At 43.4% G+C, this 24,463-nt stretch overlaps 1 protein-coding gene across 3 annotated transcripts; it reads right to left on the bottom strand.

Annotated features, from left to right (window-relative positions):
- Window positions 1-689: 689 nt before the first annotated feature.
- On the bottom strand, window positions 690-23,832 carry PRDM4 (PR/SET domain 4). Of its 3 annotated transcripts, none has more exons than XM_081061527.1 (12): window positions 23,712-23,832; window positions 23,128-23,394; window positions 19,746-19,879; window positions 17,833-18,018; window positions 14,968-15,762; window positions 11,039-11,188; window positions 9,911-10,029; window positions 8,868-8,953; window positions 8,153-8,280; window positions 7,210-7,524; window positions 5,932-6,100; window positions 690-2,351 (listed from the first exon to the last, which is right to left on the bottom strand). In XM_081061527.1, the coding sequence occupies exons 2-12, from the start codon at window positions 23,136-23,138 to the stop codon at window positions 2,039-2,041; spliced, it is 2,406 nt and encodes an 801-aa protein (XP_080917653.1). In that variant the 5' UTR covers window positions 23,139-23,394; window positions 23,712-23,832; the 3' UTR covers window positions 690-2,038. The 3 variants fall into 3 exon arrangements, with proteins under 3 accessions (XP_080917653.1, XP_080917654.1, XP_080917655.1); XM_081061528.1 differs by lacking the exon at window positions 23,712-23,832 and adding an exon at window positions 23,563-23,688; XM_081061529.1 differs by lacking the exons at window positions 17,833-18,018; window positions 19,746-19,879; window positions 23,128-23,394; window positions 23,712-23,832 and adding an exon at window positions 15,924-16,058.
- Window positions 23,833-24,463: the final 631 nt, after the last annotated feature.

Here is a 24,463-nt window from a genome sequence, read left to right as displayed (position 1 = left end):
CCTGCAATTGGCAGAAAAGGCTCAGAGTCAAATCGTGGCAGAAGGACAGTTACTAATTTATTCCTCTTGGGAGGACTCATTTAAGTCTAAGAGGTGAAAAGCAGGAGACAGTGGTATAAGCAGTAACAGCTACACAGCTAGTCTCACTTAACTCTTCCAGGCTTCGCTTTGTTTTGGTTTTGGCCCTTTTGACATTAGGCTCCTGTTAGGCAGAATTTCAACCAGCACTGGGAAATGAATTTAACCCCGCAGGAGCTACTGAGATAAAGGGAGAGGGGAAACTTGTAGTTCTGGCATCAGTGGTTCCCTGGGAACAGGGCTGATTTGCCACCAGGATACTTTTGGCAAAAGGCTGAGCTCAGAGCTGGCCCATCCCCACCAGAGCTGCCCTGACCTGACAAAGGCTTCATGACGCAGTGTGCAGCCACCCACCCTGACTACCACCTCACCTCCTCCCTCAACTGTCCACCGGCCAGTTCTCCAGAGAGGCAGCAGAGGGCACATGAGCTGGAAACACAGGAAGCAGTTTATCTAAGCACTGTATGCAGATGTGTATTTGAATATGATCTCAAAATTATACTTAGGAAATGCTTTCTCCACTTCTAACCTTAAAAAAACTCAAGTTGTACCAGATTTTTCCCTAAAAGACTCATTCCTCTCCTTCTACAAAATGAAATTACACGAATCCTGTATTTTAAAAAAAGTTTTTATTTTAATCCTTCCTAGAGGAATACAGATTTGAATGAAATACATTCATTCCATAAATACATTAGCAGCAAAACCTTCCCACCAGTCCTTGCTCTCCGGCCCAGAGGGCATGCCTCAGCATAGGAGCACGATTATCAACGTCAACCTAAGGACACATCTGCCTCCTGCTGAGAGCAGGGTATGCATGGGGGGCACCAGGTGAGAGCAGATGGGAGGGAAGCAGCAACTAAGCCGGGACCCTGCAAACACACCCGTGTGACCAGTAAGCCTTCTACTTTCCAAATCCTTTGGCATCCACCATGTTAACTGCTGAGGTCCTTCACCAGACAACTAGGATGGCCTATCCTTGCAAATGCACCAATGGATTTGGAGTCATCTGCCATTCTGAGTTGGTAGCATTTTAACGGTGCCTTGATCCTTTTCATAGGGTAAGCCAGATATAAAGGATCACTGCCTCCCTCCTTCTGTGGGCCAAGGTACCCCTTTGCCAGCTGAGTGCTTGTTGTCAGATGACCCAGCAGGCATTATTTGACTCTCCACCTCCAGCTCCCCTTCGTCTAGGGGCTGGAAGCTTTACTGGAGACAGATACGTCTAAACCTACAAAGATCTCTAAGGAACCGCCATCAGGTGCCAAACCCTGGCTTCCGTCAAAGCCAGTTTCTTGGACAGCTGCCTGGGAATCTCTCCTCCTCTCCATCACTGCCCACTGCCTGGCTGCTGCTATTTCATCTGCCCACTAGGCACCTGGGAAATTCTGGGGAAGCAAGATCTACCCTAAACTCCCAAGCAGAGATTAAGGCAGGTGGTGCTTTAAACTTGTTAGCTGCCGTCGAAGTACGGAGCTTACACGGCTGCGTTCTGACCTGCACTGGGATGAGTGGAAGTTCCAGCTGCACATAAAACACCGGAACACTCAGCATCCGGGACGAGGCAGGGACCCAGTTCAGATGCTAAATCACAGGACAAGGGAATGATGGGACAATTTAAAGGAAATCTGGTTTGTTTGGGTAGCTTCTCTCATCCTAGAGGGCAACTTTGACTCGGACAGTAAAGCAACAGGCAGATTACCGTGTACAGAACAGACCTCAGAAGTTGACACTCCCCTCCCCACACATCACTTAAAAATAGGACCTGTGCCCTTGTTCCCCATTTGTGTCAAAGTGTTTTCTTTAGGATGCCCCTCTGTAAGTGCATCATCCACCCCATTCAGTCTGTTTTGACTGCTGGCTGGAAGGAAGTCAGAAACCATTTTACAGATAAACCATTGTAGTGGATAACTGGTTACGTGTGTTTTTCCCTTTTGCCTTTTCCATCCAAAACAGCTGGCTTTTATTTATGTGCCGAGAGAGGCTCGTCTGCTGAATACACAGCACTGTTCATCCGACAGTCCTCTGTCCCCAGGGGGTCTGTTAGCTCTTCCTCTTCGGACTCATCCTCTTCCTCCTCCTCTTGTGCTGAGGAACTGGAGGTGGGCCCTTTGCAGGTTTTCAGGTGACGGGTGAGATGATATTTGGTTAAATAGGCCTTTGTGCATTTTTCACAGACATAATCCCGTTTTCCTTCGTGTGAATTGAGATGTTTCTTTAAATGATTTGTTCTCAAGAACAGCTTATCACACTTGGGACACTTGATCTGGCGTTCTCTAAGAGAAACATGAGAAAAAACATGATTTGGGGTTACACATGACAACTGAGGCACAGGCTTATCCTCCCAACCTCAGGCCTTTGTCAGAGAAGCTCCATCCATCTAGAATCAGACTTTTTTATAGGAGACATAACCTACAGACGAGTCATAAAACACTTGTATAGTTTAAACAGCATAGATTGATTTTGCTAAATGGAATCATACTGCGTATTTTTTGTGTTTTGCTTCTTTCACTCAATAGTATTTGTGAAATTCATCCAAGTTGCTCCAAGTGTCAGTGGTTTGTCCCCTTCCACTGCTGTACACTACTGACAAACACACACCTTATCTGTGGTCTGGGTCTGTCTGTTGTTAATGGGTATTTTGGTGGTTTCCAGTTTTTTATCACCACAGGCAAGGCTGCTCTTAACAATCCTCTACTTGTAAGGTGGTTCACATACGCACGGGTTTCTCTAGGGCACACGTGTACACTCGGGAGCTGTCTAGTTGGATTAAAGAGTAAGCACATTCAGCTCTGAGATAACACTAAGCTGTTTTCCAGTGTGGTTCTATCAATATACATATCCATGAGCAGCCATCTGACAGTTCCTATTGCCCACTTTCTCATCAACAAATGGAAGACTCAAATTTGAAAACGTTTGTCAGCTGGCTAGTCTATGAATCTACCTCACTCGGGTGTTAACAGTAGCCCCTACAACAAAAACACCCAGCTCAAAACGTCAGCATCAAGGTTTGAGTAACCCTGGCCTAGACATTTTGGAGCTGAAAAGAACCTTAGAGATCATACAGACCCGGCATTTTTAAACTCTTCTTCGAGCAGCTGAACCCTGTCTTAATGAAAGCCCAGTATGTGAAACGGGTAAAAGGGGGTTAAATCCGTGACGGAGTGGTAAGGGGCAGTGGGAGGCTCGGAAGACTGGCGACCTTAGCATTTCCACCCCCTTCTCCAAGCAGGAGCCCCTGCCTTCATGGAGCTTACATCCTAGTGGAGGAGTGACACCATGAACAAATACAGTAAATATATAGCAAGACATCAGATAGTAATAAGTACTACGAAAAAAAAAGGAGCCAGGTAAGAGTGAAGGAGCCCTATTTTAGATCAGATAGTCAAGGAAGGCCACTCTGAGGAGGTGACGGCGTTTGAGCAGAAACCTGAATGAAGTGAGGGATGGAGACAGGAAGCTATCCAGTAGGAGAAGTTTCTAGACAGGAGGTATAGTGCAAAGGCCCTGAGCCTGGAGTGGGTGTACGGTGCTGTAGCAGCAGCAAGAAGAGGGCCAGTGTGGCTAAAGCAGAATGTGAGGAGAAACGTGATAAAAGATGAAATGGCAGAGGTCACCAAGTACCTTCACCACTTCATGAAGGGGCTTCTAGGCTCCGTTAAAGACGTTTTAAGCCAAGTATGATGGCACGCCCACTGGAGAATTCTAAGTGGAGATGGGCACACCCTTCCTTCCGCTTCACTGGATTGCTCTAGCCACTGTGGACAGAATATGGACAGAAGGCAGGGTTTGTGTGCACAGGCCTGGCAGGCTGTGCTGGGAAATGTGTGAGGCAAGAAGAGCCGACACAGCAAGGGCACCGGGGACGTGCTCCATACAAAAGGTGCTGGTGGTCTGGACAAGGGAAGATGTGAAGGAAGGGAAGGATGGAAGGCTGAGGGAGGGACGACTCGAAGCTGCTTGGCTCGAGCCACTGGGATGAGTGGGGAGGCCACTTAGTGAGCTGGTGAACACGGGGACAATCAAGCTCATAGAGATCATGGTAAGAGCTGAGTTATGGACACTTCAGGTTTGAGCTGCCTCGCAAACAAGCACCACTCAGAGACGCTGACTGAATTAGACGCGTAAGGCTGGAGATATACATCGCAAAGATGGCATCTAAAGCCACGGGACTAAGGAGATGACCTGGGGAGTAAGCGTCGTGGCTCTTGTGCTCAAGCTCCTCTAGAGCAAAACGCATCTGCCTCAGGCCTTCTAGTCTTGGGGAACCTGTGGGAGAGGAACTCCCACTCCTGCATTTGGCTTCAGGGCTGTAGCTGTTTTCTAATCAGGTAAACAGAATGAACTGCAATACTATTCTATCCATTTTGAAATTCCTAAAAGTAAAAACACAAACACCTGAAATTTTTCCCAATGATCTTTATAGGAAGCCTAAAGTCTCATTCAAATATATTTTAAGTGGATAGTTTTCTTTTATGAATGACTTACACTAGCTAAAAGTCTTGATAGTCCAAAAACTTCTTTCTATCCCATGGGAGTTTGGCAAAGAGGCATATTATAGCAGGCGTGCCAAAAAAAATGTATACAAGTGGACACCGGTCAGCGTTGCTCAAGCAACAGTTTGCCGTAATCAGAAGTGTCTGGACGCTGATTACAACCACCTCTTGTAATTGCAGAAGTCAAATGTAACTTGTATTCATCTTCTGTTAGCGGTATATATTGAGTATTACAATTTTAATACAGTTTTCCTTTCTTAAAACATGTATGTATTTTTTGGCACCCTCTGTATTTCATCATACTGACAAAGAGTCCAGATCCACATTTAAGAGAACTGTTTTCATTGGTCATTACCCATTCTCAACCCCCCCTCCCCAAAATAAAGCCCATTTTCAAAAAGATAAAGCCCATTCTCAACCCACATGGAGAGAAAGCTACAAAACTAATCTCAAAATAATTTATATTGCATTATGCTGTGAAATGGTGACAAAGAAAAAGTGCAACTTTAGGCATCACTTGAAAGAAGAGAAAGTCAAGATCAAAGAAGAGAGTAACTCTATTAAAACTTGAACAGATCTTCTCTGGAATACTGTGTTCACTTGTGGGTACCAAAGTTGAAACTAGGTGGTAAGAGGAAAAGTTGCAGAAATTATGGACATTTGACCTGATGAAAATAAGATTTAAAGAGACCACGACAATGATCATAAGTTTGAAAGGCTGTCAAGGTAAAGAAATATTAAACCTATGTGTATGATTCCAGAGGGCAGATGTAGAATAAATGGATAAAGGCTGAAACAAGCTTGAAACAAGCAAAACTTCTCCTCAAAACTGAATCAGTTATGTGGTATTCAAGAAGAAATACTATACTTGCCAGAGATACTGTGGAAACAAGTCTTGCATTTGGATGAACTCAGTTGTTCTCCACCCTGACCGGACACCAGAGTCGTTTGGGGGGGCTTTTTAAAAAACCAAGGCCAGGGCTCTACCTTTGACCAACTAAGTTAGAATCGCTGGAGGCGGGGCCCTGGCACCAACTGCTGTTGTTTCCATTTCCCAGGTGATTACTAAGGCAGTGTTATGCGTCGAATGTTGTCCCCTCCCCCAAATTTGTTAAATTAAATATTTTGTTTTGAAAATATGAATAAAAGTAACAAGAGAGAGAAGTGAAAATTTAAAAAAAAGAAAGCAAGCAACCAAGTGAAATCTTCCAGGATAAAACCAAACCCTCGGGCTTCTGACCTGTTGCTCCGCGGACACGAGAGGCACCCAGCAGGGCGCCAGGGCAGGGGACAGGCGGTCAGCCAGCACCTGCCAGCCCCGCCTCAGGCCCTGGGGACCAGCGGGCGTGGGGCGACTTACTGCGTGTGGGTGAGCACGTGCTGCCTCAGGTCCTGCCTCCGCATGAACAACTTGTCGCAGTAATCACACCTGAGGTTCTTCTCGCCGGTGTGGATGACCATGTGTGACTCCAGGTGAGCCTTCTGGGTGAAAGACTTGTCACACAAAGTACACCGGTAGTTCTTCTGACCTGCACATTATAAGCGATCACACTGGCATCGTGCAGCCGCTCGCACCTCAGTATGAGCAGGCACACGTACGAGGCAGAGGCAGAGGCAGGCATAAAACAGAGCCCGACGGAAGCGGGGACTTCACTTTCTAGGGCTGTCTACCGAGAACCACTCACAGCCACACAACTTACCTTCTGCAACTGAAGCTAGTGAAGCCAATAAATCTAACCTACTTCTAGGACTGCTTACCTAAAACATTCATTTATTTACTTACTTATAGCGGGCACAATATAAAATCTGAAAAGTCACTTATAATCCTAGCGCCCAACCTAACTCAATTAAAAAGAAAAACAAAAAAACCTCATGAGTTCCAGTACTTTTCTATAGGCAAACATATTTTTACAACCTACATTCATTGACCTCAAAAACCAGGGATGAAATAAAATTCTTAAGACTGCAGAAAGAAGATGACTCTATGTCAGGGGCTGGCAAACCTTTTCTTAAAGGCTAGTCGGTATTTTAAGCTTTGTGGGACATACAGTGTCTGTTGTGACTACTCGGTCGTAACGCAAAGGGATGAGCAAGAATTTCACTTTCAAAGTAAAGAGAACAAATGACCCAGCTAAGAAAACTAAAACTTCATCAGGTGTTTTGTAGTATGCATGAAAAAAACAAGTGCCAAAAGCAAGGGGTTCGTTTGCATGGAATTTAGAAGATGGAAACTCAGCATATTTGGCAGCGTTTACTGAGCCATAGTCCCAGGCGAGAAAACTGGCTCTGGCTGGTGACCAAGAGGGAACTCTAAGGGGAGGCTCCGGCTATTTCCAGAGAATTCCCTTTGCTTTAAGTCCAAACAAATGGATCACCTTCCTGCTTATTAACTGCATTTCCCCAGCCGCATTCAAAGTATGGCGGGGCACCTGGAAAGTGGAGCACCTCATAACTACTCTAAGGAAGCAGTACCCAGTGCCCAGTACCCTTACCACCCAGTGAAGTCCTGCTGGCAGCCCGCTGGATTCATCCTCTAACATCTTCTCTCACCCCTCCCTGCAAGACTCTCTCGCCGTGAAGCCTTTACCACTGCAATTGCTGTTGCACGATTTCATTTTGGTGGTCCAACCTCACTTACCGGTGTGTATCTTGAGGTGGGTGCGCAGGTTGCTGGGATCACTGAAGGCCTTACTGCAGAAGTCACATTTGTGGGGCTTCATCCCCATGTGACCCATGAAGTGGACATGAAGTTTGGAAGGAGAGATGAAAGCCTGAGGGCACATGGAACACTTCCACTTCCTTTCTTTGCTGTGGCCGGACCCATGGCTGCCGCTGTGACCCTGGCTGGGAACATGGTTATGGATGTGGCTGGCCAGGTGGGCCTTGAACTCCGCGTAAGAACTGCACTCCTTGCCGCAGTTACACAGGTGTACATCTGGGTGTTCGGGAGCACCTCGAAAGAAAAATTACTCAATGTCTCCTGATACTTAAATTGTAATGCTTGTTCTTGATATCAACAATTGTTGCTCACAATTCTCCCTTCTACCACAATTTCCAGCTTTCCTACTACCGCTAAAACTACAATGTCTTGTTCAATGCTCTATTCCAGCAGCTCGAGTAGTGCCGGGCACAAAGGAAGCACTCAGTAAAACGTGGACTACAAGGCAGGTTTCCTGGGCAAGAAACCCAAGTGCAGCACACACTTAACCTTATGCGTCATCATGACACAGTGCAAAGAAAAACCTACAGCGTGAAATCAATTCAAGGAGTTTTCCTGTCCTTTACGAACTTAAATTGCAATGGTACTGGCTCAACAAGCAGCCTCAGGAACTTCAAATTCCCCAAATCAAAGTCCCAACACAAAAGCTATGAATGAATACTGCTTGGTCCGTAACAGTCACAGATTTGTGAAAAACCTCACCAATTTTAACACGTCTAACATAGGGGTAATGCCCTTTTATATAGACAAAGGTGTGTCATTTGTTTCAGCTGATATTTAAATCATTACCAAAACTTTACTTCTGGCCCTTGGTGTTTTTACTAAGCTAGATTTATGACAAACAAATCTTACGTTCACTTACCAATCTGTTGAGCATAATCCCTGCTGTAATAAAAAAGCAGTTCGTTTTCAGGAGGAATATCTTGTGAGGTGCAGAAATAAATTTTTCCATCATGGGGATAAGCCACCAAATTCTGTTCTTCCCGGTTCCTAAGTTATCATATTTAATAGATCAAAAACGCATTAATTTTGAAATATTTACCAAATACATCATATCCCTTTAGCAAAATCTTGTATGATATAATGACTTCTCTGGGTCATTTTTCTAATTGTCTATCCTACCTATTATGAAAGACGTGTATAGAAACAGAATTCTTCAGTACATCAGTTTATCGCCCTTTACAGTCAGAAACACTAGAGTCTATTATTAGAAGAAAAGTAAATTTAGTCTTAAAAAACAATATGACAAAGTCACAGAGAGAGACAGTTGAAAAAGAATTAACTACAACTAATAGCCAATATAAAGAGAAGGTATCCACTTGCAAATTCAAAGGTAACAGTATTGTTCCTTACTGCATTGGTAAAGCTGAAGAAACTGTTCATTAAGAAAGGATAGTTTCTTGTGTTTTGATTTACAATTACGATTAGTCAACAACTACTGGAGTGAAGGTGAAAAGCCTTAGGCCTTAAAGTATGTGCAGATGTCAGTGTAATTTCTATTCTCTAGCTATTCCCTGTCACATCAAGTTTCCTACTGAAAAACATCTGAATCATAACAATTTCAAGACTACGCTTACCTGGCTTTGCGCACAAACATCATCCAGTTACACTCATTTTCGTCAGTTGTAATGATGCAGAATTCCAGGACACCGCTGTGGTATATCTGCCACCGGAAGGCAAACATACACATCAAATGAACTGATACAAAGTGCTACTAAATTTAGGCTAGCAATTTCTTTTACTTTGCATTAGGTACCAGCTTTCCTAGTCAGTGGGAAAATCCACGGCAGCCTTCTTACATCTGTCATTTCACCAGTCCCCCTGGCAATCCCATAAAGACCATCAGAGACCTACACTCAACGTTCAGTGCTTAGAATGACATTGTTCTTGATGAATCGCATTTTGGCTTGACTGGAAAAGACAGAAAACTAGTCTACTTGTTTTTATCACACCCCACATGGTGCCACTGAATGACCGAATGGACAGTAAGGCCAGAGAACCTTCTCTTCTCATTCTTTTTTAATGGACTTAGCATTCTTCTAGGTTCCCTTTTGGATACCAAAATTAAAAGTCCCCAGTGCCGGTGGCATCTTACCTTTCCAATGATCACAAGACCCGTTTCCCCTCATGTCACTTTTGAAAGTGTCACTCCCAATCTATTGACTAAGATCTATACAAACATGTCACAGAAATAGCTGTTATGTCAATACCTTGTATTTATAGCCCCTCCCATTAGAAAACCAGAGAATCATGTCACTTCTAACTCTAGAATTGTTCTCTATGATAAATATTTCAGGAATGTTTTGGCTGATTATAAAATAAGGCATTCATCATATAAACAAAGCCAATAGCCTCAGCTGCCACAAGTTTAAAAGCAGAATCATTTGATTTTCTAATGAAATGGAGACTAAAACATTTATCCTCTATATTCTATAGCTGGTGTTTTGCTATGCAATATATATAACTTGGCTACCCAGAACAGGAAGTCAGTAATATTAAGTAACTGACAGGTGAATGGCACTGTGTGAGTTGTGGCTAATTTTGACTTTTACATCACCTTTAACTACCTCATTAGAATAAAAACATCCAAAAGTCACACACAAGTTTCCTAAACACTGACCTTCCAGATATGGCTCACTGCCTTGTCTGTCCATTCCGCTACCTCCATGGAGTGACTCTGTTGGCCAATAAGAGGCCCAAAGCAAGTCCGCACAGGAATGGTTTCTCCAGCCCACACGCCTGTCAGCGGAAGCACACTGATCAGCCACACAATGATTTAAACTTCTCAGATGATACAGAAGAGAGTAGCTAAGTCCACGCAAAGAATCTTATTTTCAGTGAACCCAAGAACTACTGAGAATCCAGCACTTCTGAGACATATCTAAGTCTTATAGGCATATCCTGTAAATATGGAAAATGTCATGAACAGATTACAGGGAGCTCAGAAGAAACATGCAGAGTAAGAAATGGCATCGGAAATTCCTGAACCCAGATTTATATACTAGGAATCAAAGCATATCTCTCCAAATATGTTATTTTGGAGTTAATACATAAAAAAGACCAGAGAACATTATTCTATTATAAAAATATAAAGCAATTATTACAAAGTAAATCAAACTTCTAAAATCGTTTGTGCTTAAAGCACTACTCTATTATTACCTAAGTTGTTTCATGTTTTCAAAAGACATCATGCCCAAGCTACAACTCAAAGAATAACGAACTTTGATTCACATTTTCAAAGAAATGGTGCAATACTTCAAAAACCACGTTAAATTCAAATATGGGTAAGCTTACTCAGGCAGTCTGCATTCCTTATTCATTTTCCCAAAGGAGTATTAGACAATTTACAAACATTCGCTCTAAGTATCTTTTGCAATAAACGGTTGTCAGGGTGAATTTTCCATGTTTCTATGAAAGAAACAAAGTTTCAAAGAGTGTTTTGTCATGGTAATTGTTAGTGGATGCTATAGCTGAAAATAAAAGTCAAGTCTTCAAAGACTCGGGCCAGGATTCTCTCCTCTATTCAATTCTGACTCTAAGAAAGGGGAACCTTCCCAATAAAGTTTTCAACTTGATTCATTCCTATCACCAAGGCCCAAGATGAAGATTCCCTAAAAGGATACATCTTCAGCCATAAATTGACTGGGGTCAACCAAATAGTCACCAAATTACACATATCCACTTTTACAACTCAACCCTACAAAGAAAGAAGAGAACAGATGGGGTTTTATGGTCCCACGGTTCTTACCAACTTCTGCTCCCACAATTGACTGGCGGAGAACAAGCTGCTTTGGGAGAGAAAGTCTCGCTCTGCTCTCTATTGGCGTGTCAGGAACAAAAGTCACTGGTCCGTGGTCGGGGCAGTCTGAGGGATAGGCTCGGTCACAGAGGGTGCACCCTGCAGGAGGAAAATATGAGAAACACAGATGGGTTAGTTCAAGCACGCTGCATTACCACCCGCTTTTTAGTTAAACGCTAATTACTAAAATCTAGTAAGAAGCAAGGTTCTAGTAGAAATTAACCAAAGAACTACTTTCTTACACTAAAATATACCACATATATATACATGCACTCTTATATTTTTCAGCAAGATCTGGTTTTTTCCCTTTGGATCAAACAGGACAGTCTCCAGTGCACAAGGGAGAGACTGATCAAAAAACTAACACTACATTACCTCATCCCTACGCACATCCTTCCATCTACTTTAAATCATCCCCAGATTACGTATAACACCCAATACAATTTAAATAGCTATTATACTGTATTGCTCAGGGATCAACTTCCTGAGATTTTTTTTTCCCGAATATTTTCGATCTGCAGTTGGTTGAATCAGCAGATTGCAGAACCCCCCATGGATATGGAGGGCCGACTGTACAGCATTCCTTACGTTAAATACATAAGAAATACCTTTAGATAGGATGTTCTAAAGTCCAAAATTAGATTCCAGTTCTACTAAACTCCAAGACGAAACTGAGCCAAATGCTGTTAGTCATGTAAAGCCAAACCAAAGATGACATTCCAGGACCACGCTACACGCTGTTCTCTTTTGCTTTGCTACAAACAAACTGGTCAGCCAGATTCTGAGGACAGATACTTACACACACAAAAATTTGCAACCTGTTCTGTGGAGCAGCAGGTAGCATATATTCTTGCAGGTGTCTCTGCTTCACATTCTTAATTTCTCACTGTTCATAGGGTCTGTCTTTATGCATTGTCGGCAAGGGTCCTTCCTTCATACACTGTTCCCTACGCTTAGTGTAACGTCACTGTTATGACCTCATGGGCGTCTTTCACCATAAACCTTTTGCTCTCCTTTTACTTTTCTTTCTCTATGTTGTAGTTCATGCCTCGATTAGCCAACAAATGAGTTCAAACTTCCCAAATGTGTTCACAAAATAGATGAATTACGTAACCCTTAGAAACCATAGCCACCTAAGCATATCTTTTTCCTAAGCACGTTGTTAAAATTTCTACTTATGTGGCATAAAATACCAGTGTTTTCAGATTTAGCCAAAACAGTAATAACCTATTACTTCTTCAACTACTACTTGATTAAAACTTCTTTGAATACCACATTAGAGATCCCCTCCCCTCACTGAGAACTGCTTCTTAATAAGCAGGGAATTACCTCCAAATAAAGGAGATTAAGATTTCATACAGCAAAAATGCTCAGTTTTCTCTAAAGATACACAAATAGCCAAAAAGTACATGTAAAGACGTTCAACATCATCAGTCATCAGGGAAATGCTACACAAAACCACAGTGAGATGCCACTTCACACCCACTAGGATGGCTATGAAAACACAGAAAGGTAGTAAGTGCTGGTAAAGATGGGGAGAAACTGGAACCCTCAACTGAAGCTGGGGATGTAAAATGGTGCAGCCACTTGGATAAACAGTCTGGCAATTCCTCAAAAAGTGCAACACAGAGCAATTTTCCTCAATATTTATCCAAGAGAATTTAAAACGCATGTTCATACAAAAACTTGTACGTGAATGTTTCATGGCAGCATAGTTTACAACAGCCACAGGGGAAAAACAACCCAAACGCCTACAAACGATAAGTGGGTAAGATGTGCTCCATCCACGCAATGGAGTATTTTTTAGCCATAAAAAGAATGACGTCCTGACGTATGCCACAACACGAATGGGCCATGACACCATGCATTATGCTAAGCGGAAGAAGCCAGACACAGAAAGCCACATACTGGGTGATTCCACTTAGAGGAAATGTCCAGAATAGACAGTTCCACAGAGACAGAAAATAGTGGTTGCCTGAGCCTGGGGTTATGGAGGGAATGATGAGTGGCTCTTTACGGGGTGAGAAAAATACTTTGGAATTAGACAGTTGTGACAGTTGCACAATCTTGGCAATTTACTACAAACCACTAAATTACATACTTTAAAACGTACATGTGAATTATATCTCAGTTTTCAAAAACACAACTAAAAGCAAGAGGTTCTGCTTGCCCTCTTCAAGAGGACCAACAGGTTGATTCAGGCCACCTCTTATCTCCTGCTAAATTCATGAGCCTACATTACATTCCCAGATGAAAACATTCAAAAATTATAAATTTGAGACTTAAAAGGTTAACACAAAAGGGTCTCCCCGTCGCTTGGCTTCTGTAGCACCGGAAGCTTCCTCCCACTTTTTCGACCGTCCTGTCCGGTCTCCTTTGGAAGCTCTTCCTCTGCTGCTGCATGTTATCCCCAGGCCTCCACACTCCATACTCTTCCTAGCTGCTGTGCCCCCACTTCCATGGCCACGATTAACGCTGAGGATCCCTAAACATTTCCAGACAGATCTCTGAGCTCCAGATACCGCTCCTGAGTATCTTACAGACACTAACATCAACATGTCTAAAACTCAGCGATCACTCCTCAAAAAAACAATCTACTCCTCCTCCGCCATTCGTTATCCTAAGGAATGGCACCACTATCCACCCGGTTTCTCCTGCCAAAAACCAGGGTCTTCTCCTTAACACTTCACTCCAGCTCCACCCACTCAACAAGCTCCACCGAGTTCTCGTAAACGTCCTCCACTTTTCCTCATCCGTATAACCTCTACCTAGGTTGGAAAATCATCACCTTTCACTTCAACGATGGCATCATCTTCCTTACCTGTCTACTTGCCCCTACTAAACTAGTTATCCATTACATCAGCACCTCCCACCGGTGCTAAGCCTCACTCCTTAAAACCCTTGCTGTTCTGGCTCCTACTTCTCTTTCATCACATACCCCTCCCCTCACCCCCATTTTCTGCTTTGGCAATTCTGAACCACTCGTGACTCTCTCAGTTCTGGGCACTTAAGGGGAGCCAACTTCTGCCTGGAACGTTGTTCTTCCTGATCCTCAACTGCCAACACCTTTCTTGCCCTTCAGGACCGTGCTAACACGTATGTCCCCCACCCCCCCCCGGTAAGTTTCCCCTGCCCCTCCTCAGACCCCTTGCACTTCACCCCCCCTCTGCACTTATCACACCTGAACTGCAACAGCCTGGCTCACCTATGCTTCCCCTCAGACCGCAAGCTCCTTAAAGGCATGTGCTGTCTCTTGTAGACCGTTCTCTCGCCGGCATCGAACACAGAGGCTGCCATGTAATAAGCACTCAACATGTTTCCTGCATGAATGACACATGCAGTGACACCAAAAAAAATGACCGTTTTTATATTGCTTTTGGTTATTGTTGCCCCATAAAAAGAATTTTACATGCCCAACTGTGGCAATTTATATTTTGAGCAAACACAAAATTGTGTTTGTATCCACCTACACTTCTTCATGGGGACAAAAAAAAAGTATACATAATCTTATCAATTTTGTCGTATGTTGAAAAAGCACAAGGCATCTCATAGAGAATACCTCATTAAAGTTTATTCCTATAATTAACTCTCTATCTGTGAAACCTTGGGAAATACCTTACATATGATTGAGGTAAGCTTATCTATAAAATGACGGTTTCCGTACTTCAGGGGGATGCTGTAGGAACCAGGGAAATGTCTGTATGTCATTCGGCTTACTTGAAGCAAAGGGCACCACATTCATATAAAGGACACTCCAAAGGCACATCCAAAGCCCCTTACTTTCTATACTCTCGCAACGCCTGACAGTGACTAAGCCTGTTAGGGATGATGGCCCTTTCTACAAAAATTTCCAAAAGAAAAAGGCCAAGCACACTCACAAGTTGTAAACAGGGTTGCCATATTTTCCTTGTTTGAGTTGGAGTCTTCCATTTGCAGCGAAGGTGGTACAAAAGAAAGACTGTCTGACGATACATCTACGTGACCTGTCCCCATAGCAACCTCCTGGGTGATGGAGGACACAGCCACAGGTTCTAGGCTTAGGCCAACTTCATGGAGGGAAACCGATTCTAGGGAGGCGAGGTTGTGTGAGGTAGAGAGTGCCACGCTTACAGAGTTGGTGCTCATGGCCACGGTGTGGATAGAGTCATTGAGGGCCCCGTCAGACATCCCGTTGACCCGACTTGCAATGTGGTCCGTCTCCATGACTACAGGCAGCTCCAGGCCATTCCCATGAATAGGTATCACACCACCGTGTCCTACAGCGTCTGCTGCAAGGTTGCTGCTCACCGAATCCACCGACAGAGGTTCATGACTTCTGGAGCCATTTGGGATCTGAGAATGCTCGCCTGCAACACCATCCATTGTAAGCTCCTCCGCCATTCCATCTGTAGAGATGGGGCTGGTAACCCGGGAGACGTTCTCCATAGTGATGGTTGTGTCCAAGGCCACCTCGTGGCCATCACTGGGATGGAGACTCTGGGCACCATGTGTGTTCACAGAGCGAGAGTCTATTGACACAATGCCTGGTTCCAATCCAACATTTCCACTGGGCTGATAAGGATCCAGTGCTGAAGAGTTATTGGCGATAGATAATGCTGTATTACCATCAACATTGATGGAGTTGGGGTGGATGTACTGAGGAGGGGGCCTGTCGGCTAAATACGATAAAATACCTGAGGGAAGGAAAAGAGGAGAGAACAGGGGCTGTTAAATAGAAAGAGTCCCACAGGCTAGAAACTATTTTCCTTACAAATGTAACTAAATTAAAATAATCTCTGAACTACTTCTGTGGTCTAATCAATACACACACTTCATAATAGCAACACATACATACCATAATTCAGTTGTTCCTGTGAAATCGTAAAAAATAACTATGTTCTTTTGAAATCACTGAAAATTACTCATTTAAATGCTGCCTTTAACATAGACATGTTTGGAATTCCTGAGTCCTAAGATGCTGAAATTTGCTCTGCAAGAGTTAAAAGGTAAAATGATTTAAAAGTAGATCTTCCATGTAAAAAATAAAAGTTGATTAAATATAACTTTTAACTTATTAAACACACTAGGCTCTTCAAAATAATCACAAGTGCACTTATTTTATTAAACACAGAAAGGAATATTTGACTACTCATGCTTGTGAGGGTGCGGTGAAATGGTACTTCCCGCATTAACAGGAGAGGAGTGTAAATTACAAAAAGCTCTTTGAAAAGTATACATATTAAGAACCTCGGGCCGGCCCAATGACTCAGGCGGTTGGAGCTCCATGCTCCTAACTCCGAAGGCTGCCGGTTCGGTTCGATTCCCACATGGGCCAGTTCAATTCCTTGAGTCCCGCAAGGGATGGTGGGCTCCGCCCCCTGCAACTAAAATTCAGCACGGCACCTTGAGCTGAGCTGCCTCCCAGATGGCTCAGTTGGTTGGAGCGCGTCCTCTCAACCACAAGGTTGCTGGGTCGACTCCCACAAGGGATGGTGGGCTGTGCCCCCTGCAACTAGCAACGGCAACTGGACCTGGAGCTGAGCTGCGCCCTCCACAACTAAGACTGAAAGGACAACAACTTGAAGCTGAACGGCACCCTCCACAACAAAAACAAAGATTGAAGGCACAACAACTTAACTTGGAGAAAAAAAAAAAAAGTCCTGGAAGTACACACTGTTCCCCAATAAAGCTGTTTTTCCCCTTCCCCCCCAAAAAAAGAACCTCAAAAACGTTCATATATTCCTTCTTGCACAAGAAATTCCACTTAATGTAATCCTAAATGCATTTCGTAAATATTATACATAAAAATGTTCATGTAATAGTAATAAAGAAAAAATGAAAGAATCAAACTGTCCAACAATAAAGACTGATAATAAACCATGGAATATCCATTCAGTAAAATGTAATATATCATTAAAAAGGTTGATTCTGAAAGCCATGTAGCAGTCGGGGAAAATAACTACCCAGTTTCCCTGAAAATAAGACCTAGCCAGACAATCAGCTCTAATGTGTCTTTTGGAGCAAAAATTAATGTAAGACCCGGTCTTATATTATACTATGTATAATAGTATCATAGTATCTTATAGTATCTTATAATATAATCTTATAGTAAAATAAGACCGGGTCTTATATTAATTTTTGCTCCAAAAGATGCAGCAGAGCTGATTGTCCGGCTAGGTCTTATTTTCGGGGAAACACAGTATGTAAAAATAGAGAAATATATTAAGTGAAAAAAGTAAGGACAGACAATTGTGTAAAAAGTATAATCTTAATAAAAACAGCAAAATCTATAAACCAAAGACAGGGAGGAAGTACACCAAATATGGACAATGGTACTATGAGAGGTTCCCCTACCTATTTGCTTAATTGTATGAAATGAGTATATACTTTATATCAGAATAAAAATTCAATAAACTTTAATTGATAAAAAACGACAACACTGTAGCAGGACATGTAATAGGGAGAAATTACAATTGCAGAGTTAAAAAAATTTAAACCAAGGGGATGCGGGAGAAAGGAGAAAAACTACTTATATGCCATTAGAAAATTAAGCTTAGTCAAACTGCTACATTAATCATGCATTACCTGTACATTCTAAGAGGAAAAGGACATAAATATAAACAACTTTTTTTCTACCTAGAAATTAATTAATATCTAATAATGACAGACAGAAAAAAGTGTTATTCAAGTCTTAAAGCACTGAGGTCAGGAGTCAGCCCTATTCTTTCTTCTAACTTCCCGGAGAACTACCATATAATACTTACCAGGTAGGATGGTTCTGAAGTAACTGCTCTCCAGGTGGGGGTAAGGTGGTGGAGGTAGGGTGTAGTTTCTTTCAGGTAACCCGCACATCACCCCTCGATCCCCAATACCCATTGGGAGCATCAGAGACAAAGCAGAAGGCAGAGAGCTCAGGGAGGGACCCAGGTTTGGAATTGCCACTGGCAGGCCTATAAAAAAATGCTTTTCTCAATTAAAAGAAAATAAGGATGTAACAATTCTGTCTATAATCACCGGCTAAACTCTTAGACAGGTTTTTGCTTACGGGCAAGAATCTCACCTAGCAACCCTTGCCATCCCCCGATAGGGAGTGTTGTGCAGACATCACAAACAGGTCCGAAAGTTAGTTCTCAAGTTAGTTTTAAAATGCCACACTGATCCTCCAGTTGTCTGTACTGCTCTTAAGTACCAAACATTTAATTACAATTAAAAATCTAGTTTGACTATAATTTTATATATATAATGTGATGGTTCGGTGTGAGGTCGGAGGGATGGTGGATGGGGGGAGGGGGGTTCACAGTATGAGGGATATAGATGATGAACGTCTAAGTATTACCTTGTTTTGTACATCTGAAACTAATAAATAAATTAATTAATAAAAAAAAAAAAGAAATAAAAATCTAGTTTGAATACAATTTGAGAAAACAAATCATACAGAGATTAAAAGGATGAGAAGAAACATACATGAGTTCACAAGAATGGTCTCTGAGTTGTGATATTACAGGTTTTTACATATTTTATTTTTCCCATTTTATCTGGTGAGAATGTTTCACTTTTAAAAATGCACAGATATACTTCTACTTGGAAAATAATCTAATTGAAAGTTAGAGGTAAAACTGTGTGTGTGTGTGTGTGTGTGTACTTTTATACAATCTTTTGCATATATGCTGTACTTCATGATTAAAAAAACATAACCCTGAGCTTATATCTACCTTGGATTATATCCATCTGCAAAGTGTCGAAGTGACTCTTACTGTGCCTAATTATCATAATGAATACTCACCAACTTAGGCAATACTGATTTGCATTATTTTTACCCGTGGCAATATTTTTTAACAGGCTTCTTTTATGGACACTTAGAGGAATGTAGAGAGGCCTTAGTTTAGATGAAACTTATTTAACTGCTGCATTTTAGTAATTAAGCAAGTAATTCTCTACAGAGAACCATTTAAATAACTTATAGATTTAAATACTCTTAAACATTAACTCTTATTTTGATAAAGGTCCAAATACATTACAATGTCACGGAGCCTTAAGAATCACTAGCTTACCACTCTAAGAATCAAGAACTTGTTTCTTTTCCATTTCAATAGAAAAAAGAAAATTAAACTAGGCAGATAAAAGAGGGTCTAAAAGTATAGTGATGGGCAATGAGCTTCTCCTCTATTGTTCTCCCAGGTATTGAGGCTCGTGAGCAGTTCCATGCAAGAGATCCATCTCTGGTGCTCCTCTTTCCCCATAACTCTAGGCTGGGAGCATTTGCAGTTGTTGCCAGTTTCAGATGCAGTAGAAAATAAAGCTGGATTTCTCATGCTTTCAAGGAATAGTTATTAAGCTTTGATCCTCCACCGTTAACCCAGGAACAGAGTGCCAAGAATGGGAACCAGATTAATGGGTAATCTTAGACAAAATGCCAAGTCAATTACAGCTCGAGACAAAAGGCCACCAACTGAAACAGAGAACTAAGAAAAAACCGCTACTCCTATCCAATGGAACTCCAGTACTCTGCAGAAATGTCTTCTTCCACTGTGCCACTACCCCATGTGGGGCCGCCATTCACACCTGCTTGGCTTCTCCCTTCCTCTCTTCTCCCTTGACTCTGATCCTGTCTAGGCTCCTTTGAGAATTGATAAAGCAGTTAGGTGTTGAAATTCAGTTGCTCTCCCTTACCACTCACCTGGGGCAGGGATGGCATTGTGAGTGGGTGAGGCAGCCAACCCCAGGTGACTCCCTGAGACTGGCAAGGCATTGCTCACAGAGGATGAAGTCAGCTGCTCCATCCCCACTGGACTCAGGTTCATTTCATTCATCCTAAGAAAGAGTACACGTAAGGAGTTATGCAAACAATTACCTCAGTAACTCCATTTAAGGTACAAAAGAACCTAAAACAATGGGGGTGGGGAAATGGGATTTAACCATCATTTCATTTTGTGCTCACAGCTCTGAGATAGTGTCATATTCTTTCTATTAATGAGGAAACTGGGATTCAGAGACAGTAACTCAGTCAATGTCACACAGCAGAAATAGGATTTAACTCGGGTGTGCCTTGTTCCAAATGCTATGCACGCTGTCTAAACTTTGCAATCCTTAGAGCACACTGGCAAAGAGGGTTGGTTTGTTTTTTTAAATCACGCAAGTTTTTCCTTTCACAATATTTGTTTTCTCCAATTGGCTTGTTATTTTGAACCAGGACTTTTATAGGCAGTTTGTTTTAACCTGCTCAAAAAACATTTGCTAGTTCTTACCAGGAGTTAAAGTGATACTGGGTCTGCATTAGATTATCAATGGTGTGAAGAAGCACCGTATTTTCTCATGGATCAGCATTTTATTAAAATTGTATATCAACATTTTAATAATTAATCATCTTAATATCTTCCACATATCGAGGTTGGTTACGTAAGTTTTGCCAGATTCTACTTCATGTCTCTCACCAAGTCATGAAAATAAGGTACATAAGGAAACTGAGGCTCTAAAAGAGTATGCCATATGCCCCAAATCACACAGCACTTAAGTGGAAGTGCACACATACAGATCTTGCTGCAAAACACTGCCAAAAAGTTGTTCAATACACCAATTGTTTTTCACCAACAGACCACTTGGGGCAGGCTGAAGAATCTGAGAATCACCTTTGCTATGCCGTCTATCTTGCATTACCATTAGTAACTTCGTAACAGTAATACTGATTTGAACAAGACATAATTGGAGGTTGTTATCAGTAAGTATTAGTTCCTGGATCAGAATTTACAGACTGCCATAGTATAAACATTATACTTTCAAGAGGCTAGCCAACAGGCTAGTTAAGGGAGGTCACTAACACCCGCCAATCCTTACAATGAATATCACAGTAACGTACATTCTTCTGTGTGCGCCTGTATACCTGGGAGGGGTGAAGAAGGGAAGGAGGACTCAAATGGATCTACATATTCCTTAGCCATGACAGCAAATCTAAATAGGTTTTTAATTCTGAACAGTGGCAGTATCAGCTATCAATCAACCTGAAAATAATAGCTAACACTTATTACTCCCTTACTATATGTGTTAGATTCAGGGCTAAGTGATTGGCATGTAATTATCTCACCTAATCCTTAACTCCTGTAAAGTGGATATTATTTTTAATCCCATTTTAGAAATGAGGAAAATGAGACTCAGAGACATGAAGAAACTTAACCCAAGATTACATAACTAGTAAGTTGCAGAGTTGGGATTTAAATCAGGTCTGCCTAACTTCATAAAACCAAGCTCTTAATTACAATTAGAGAAAGACAATTACAATAAAAGGACCATTTTGCCTTTTACACAATTCCGATACATTCGATCTGTATTTATATAGTGGGGTATGCTTTCAAGTCCCATCCAGACCTGTTCCTGCATTATTCTATACCCACAGGCTTCAACCTTATCCCTGGCCATGTATCTCAGGAAACTAAGCTCCCAGACATTAATGAAATATACAAGGCTGACTGAATAAGTACCCTGTATAGAGCAGGCACTCTGAATTGATGGAGCTTAGATGGAGCAATGCAAGCTCATCCGTACTAGAAAGATAACTAGAAGCACAGGACAAATTAGGTACATCTGATGAAGGACAGTAATTACGTTATCAAAAAATGCAAAAAAACAAAAACAACAACAAAAAAACACCTTATAGCCTAAGGAAACCACAGCTACCTCAGTACTGAAAGTTTCTGGGCTTGGGTTGGTTTCAAACAGACTTTTTCTGTAACTTTTTATAGCTACAAACAGAATGTTTCCTTAAAACTCTGCAATTACTGAAGTAGTAATGACCTTCAACAAATTGGTTCCACTAATTTTTTAAAGTACAATTAAAAGTCTGTGGCTTCAAATCCCATTCTGAAAATTCCTGAATATTAATAATCTGTGTACCAATCGAGATAAAAATCAAAATGGTGTTTCTAGGTTGACTTTTCAAACCAGTTCAAGCCAGAGTTTAATGTGAAAGGCTCAGCAGATTTCTGCTGTTGTGAGTCACTAAAATGTGATGACCTCAGCAGCCATAAACCAAAGGTAAGTAATATCCCAGAGAGAAAGCAAAGGAAGGGAATTTACAACATCACCCTCATAAAACTCTCACTCTAAACTGCAATTCTATTGTTTTTTTTGTTTGTTTGTTTTTTCCCCAATCTAGTTGTGAAGGGCGCAGCTCACTGGCCCATGTGGGAATCGAACTGGAGACATGGGTGTTATGAGCGCTGCGCTCTGACCAACTGAGCCAACCGGCCACCCCAGTGCAACTCTATTCTATCTACCTTTCTCATATGGGATCTAGGAAGCAATCCCGGGAGAAGGGCCAGAAATCAAGATACCAAGCTCTCTCTTCTTCCCTATTCATTCCTCATAAAATTATTCCCTTCATACTTGTACAGCTAATATGTGTGTGTTTCTAACTAACCTATGGTATGAACCATCTGCCCGTTGTTGGACTTACAACTTTACTTAGACTGACATATAAAAAACTAACTGAAACGTAGTCATTTTAAAAATGCAATAGTTACAGTAATTTCAATGAATTTGCTTTATCTTCTGTATCCTAAACATACAGCCTAGGGAAAGGATCCTAAAAGACCAGACAAATGTAACTTTCTGTATTGTACTGGCATGGTACCAAAACGTAGCAAACTTTCAACAGCATGAAGCCTGCAGAATTAAGGACTTAATTTCTCCACCTTACCATCCAGACAGACGGTAACCAGCAAAATTCAAGGTGATGCATGGTGATGAGCTAAAAACACACTCTGGAAGCCAGATAAAGATATGATTAAACGCTCAAATAATTCAAAGGCATACGATAAAGGTGACAACGAGCCAACAATTGATGAATGGCTACTTAGAACAACTATGCAAATCTGGAGTACATTAGGTTGAATGAGAGTATACCCAACGTTAGTTTCTGGAATTCTTGTTCCCTTTGAGACACAAATCGACTTGCGAATCACACCTGTAACCCTCCCAAAGGTACCCAAAACAAAGGCTCTCTGAACTCTCAAGTGCCACAGGTTTTCCCAAGACGTCCCCAGCGCTGACCCCGCCTCACTCCTTACCTGTGATGCATCTGCTTGGGGTCAAGGCTCAGAGGAAACAGCACACGGGCGGCGGGAAACCGGCATCAGGGTGCGCGGTCCGGGGTCACGTGCTGCCGCATCTCGCTTACAACCGCTGCGCAGATGCGGCCACTGGTCCCCGGGGCCGTCCGGGGCCGCCCGACTTCTCCCGGGGGCCGGCGGCCACGCACCCCGCCGCGAGAGGGGACATGCCGGGGGACCCCCGGGGCTTCTCCTCCAGGAGCCTCGGGAGGGGGGCTGCTCCACCTGCGGGGAGGGCGAGGGCCGTCACCAAAACACAGCGACACGCAACCCCCGGCCCTCGCGGCCGGAGAGCCCAGGCCGGCGGACACCGCCTCCCCAGGGCGGCCCGCCCGCCCGCCCGCGTGGGACCCCAGGCCGCCCGCGCCCCGCCCCGGCCCGCGCGCAGCCCACCTGTCGGCCGCGCGGGGGGCGCGCGCGCCAGCCCCAGCGCTTTGTTCCTCATCCGCGCAGAGGTCGCCTTAGGGCCTCCCCGCCCGCTCGACCCCCGCGCCCCCGGGGCCGACTGCCTAAGGCTCCCCGCCCGGCCCGGCCCGCCGCACCCTCCGAGGCGCGTTTCCGGCTCCTCAGCCACTCGCGGCACCGCCGCTCCTCCCCTCGTGCGTGCGCCCCTCCCCGCCGCGGCCCGCACACGGCACCCGCGCGCCGGCTGCCCCTCCGCCCGCCGAGCCCCTTCCGCGCGTGCGCACCGTGGGGACCGGGGCAGCCGGGCGGGGCGGGCCGCGTCTCAGGCCGGCAGGATGCAGTGGAGCGCCGAGCGATCGACCTAGTTGCTAGGCAACCAGGGCGGATGTGCACGCAGGGAGTGGGTTCTGGGTCCCTTAAGGACCCCAGACTCGGGGTTTCAGTCTTCCAGGTGTTCGCGCATTAGGGAAGCGCGGGCCCACGCAAGCCCGTAAGATTCGAAACAAGGGACTTAGCCCAGAAATGGCAGTGTTGGGATTGGGATTGTAGCCCCAGTACTTTTCACATATGACACCTGTCGGGTGCCCAGTTTCCCTGCGTCAAGTCACTAACGGTGGTGGTGGGATTTTGCACAAAATTCTCCCCCCTTCTTTCTTTGCCCTTCTTTCCCTACTGCACGCCAGGCACTGTGTGCTAACCCGTAGGAATAAGACTGAGATCGTTTTAAAGGAAAATGGTTCCAGGTTCCTGAGGATTGGCCATTGAAACCACAACACACTGCCTGGTAGCTTCCACACACCAGCAGAACAGCGGAGACCCAGGAATTCCTTTCTTTCAGAAGACATTGATTGAGTTACATCTCGAACACAGGGATACAAAATAAGACCCA

This window comes from Rhinolophus hipposideros, assembly GCF_964194185.1.
Source record: "Rhinolophus hipposideros genome assembly, chromosome: 9".
Taxonomy (NCBI): Eukaryota; Metazoa; Chordata; class Mammalia; order Chiroptera; family Rhinolophidae; genus Rhinolophus; species Rhinolophus hipposideros.
This window is presented reverse-complemented; position numbering and strand designations above follow the sequence as displayed.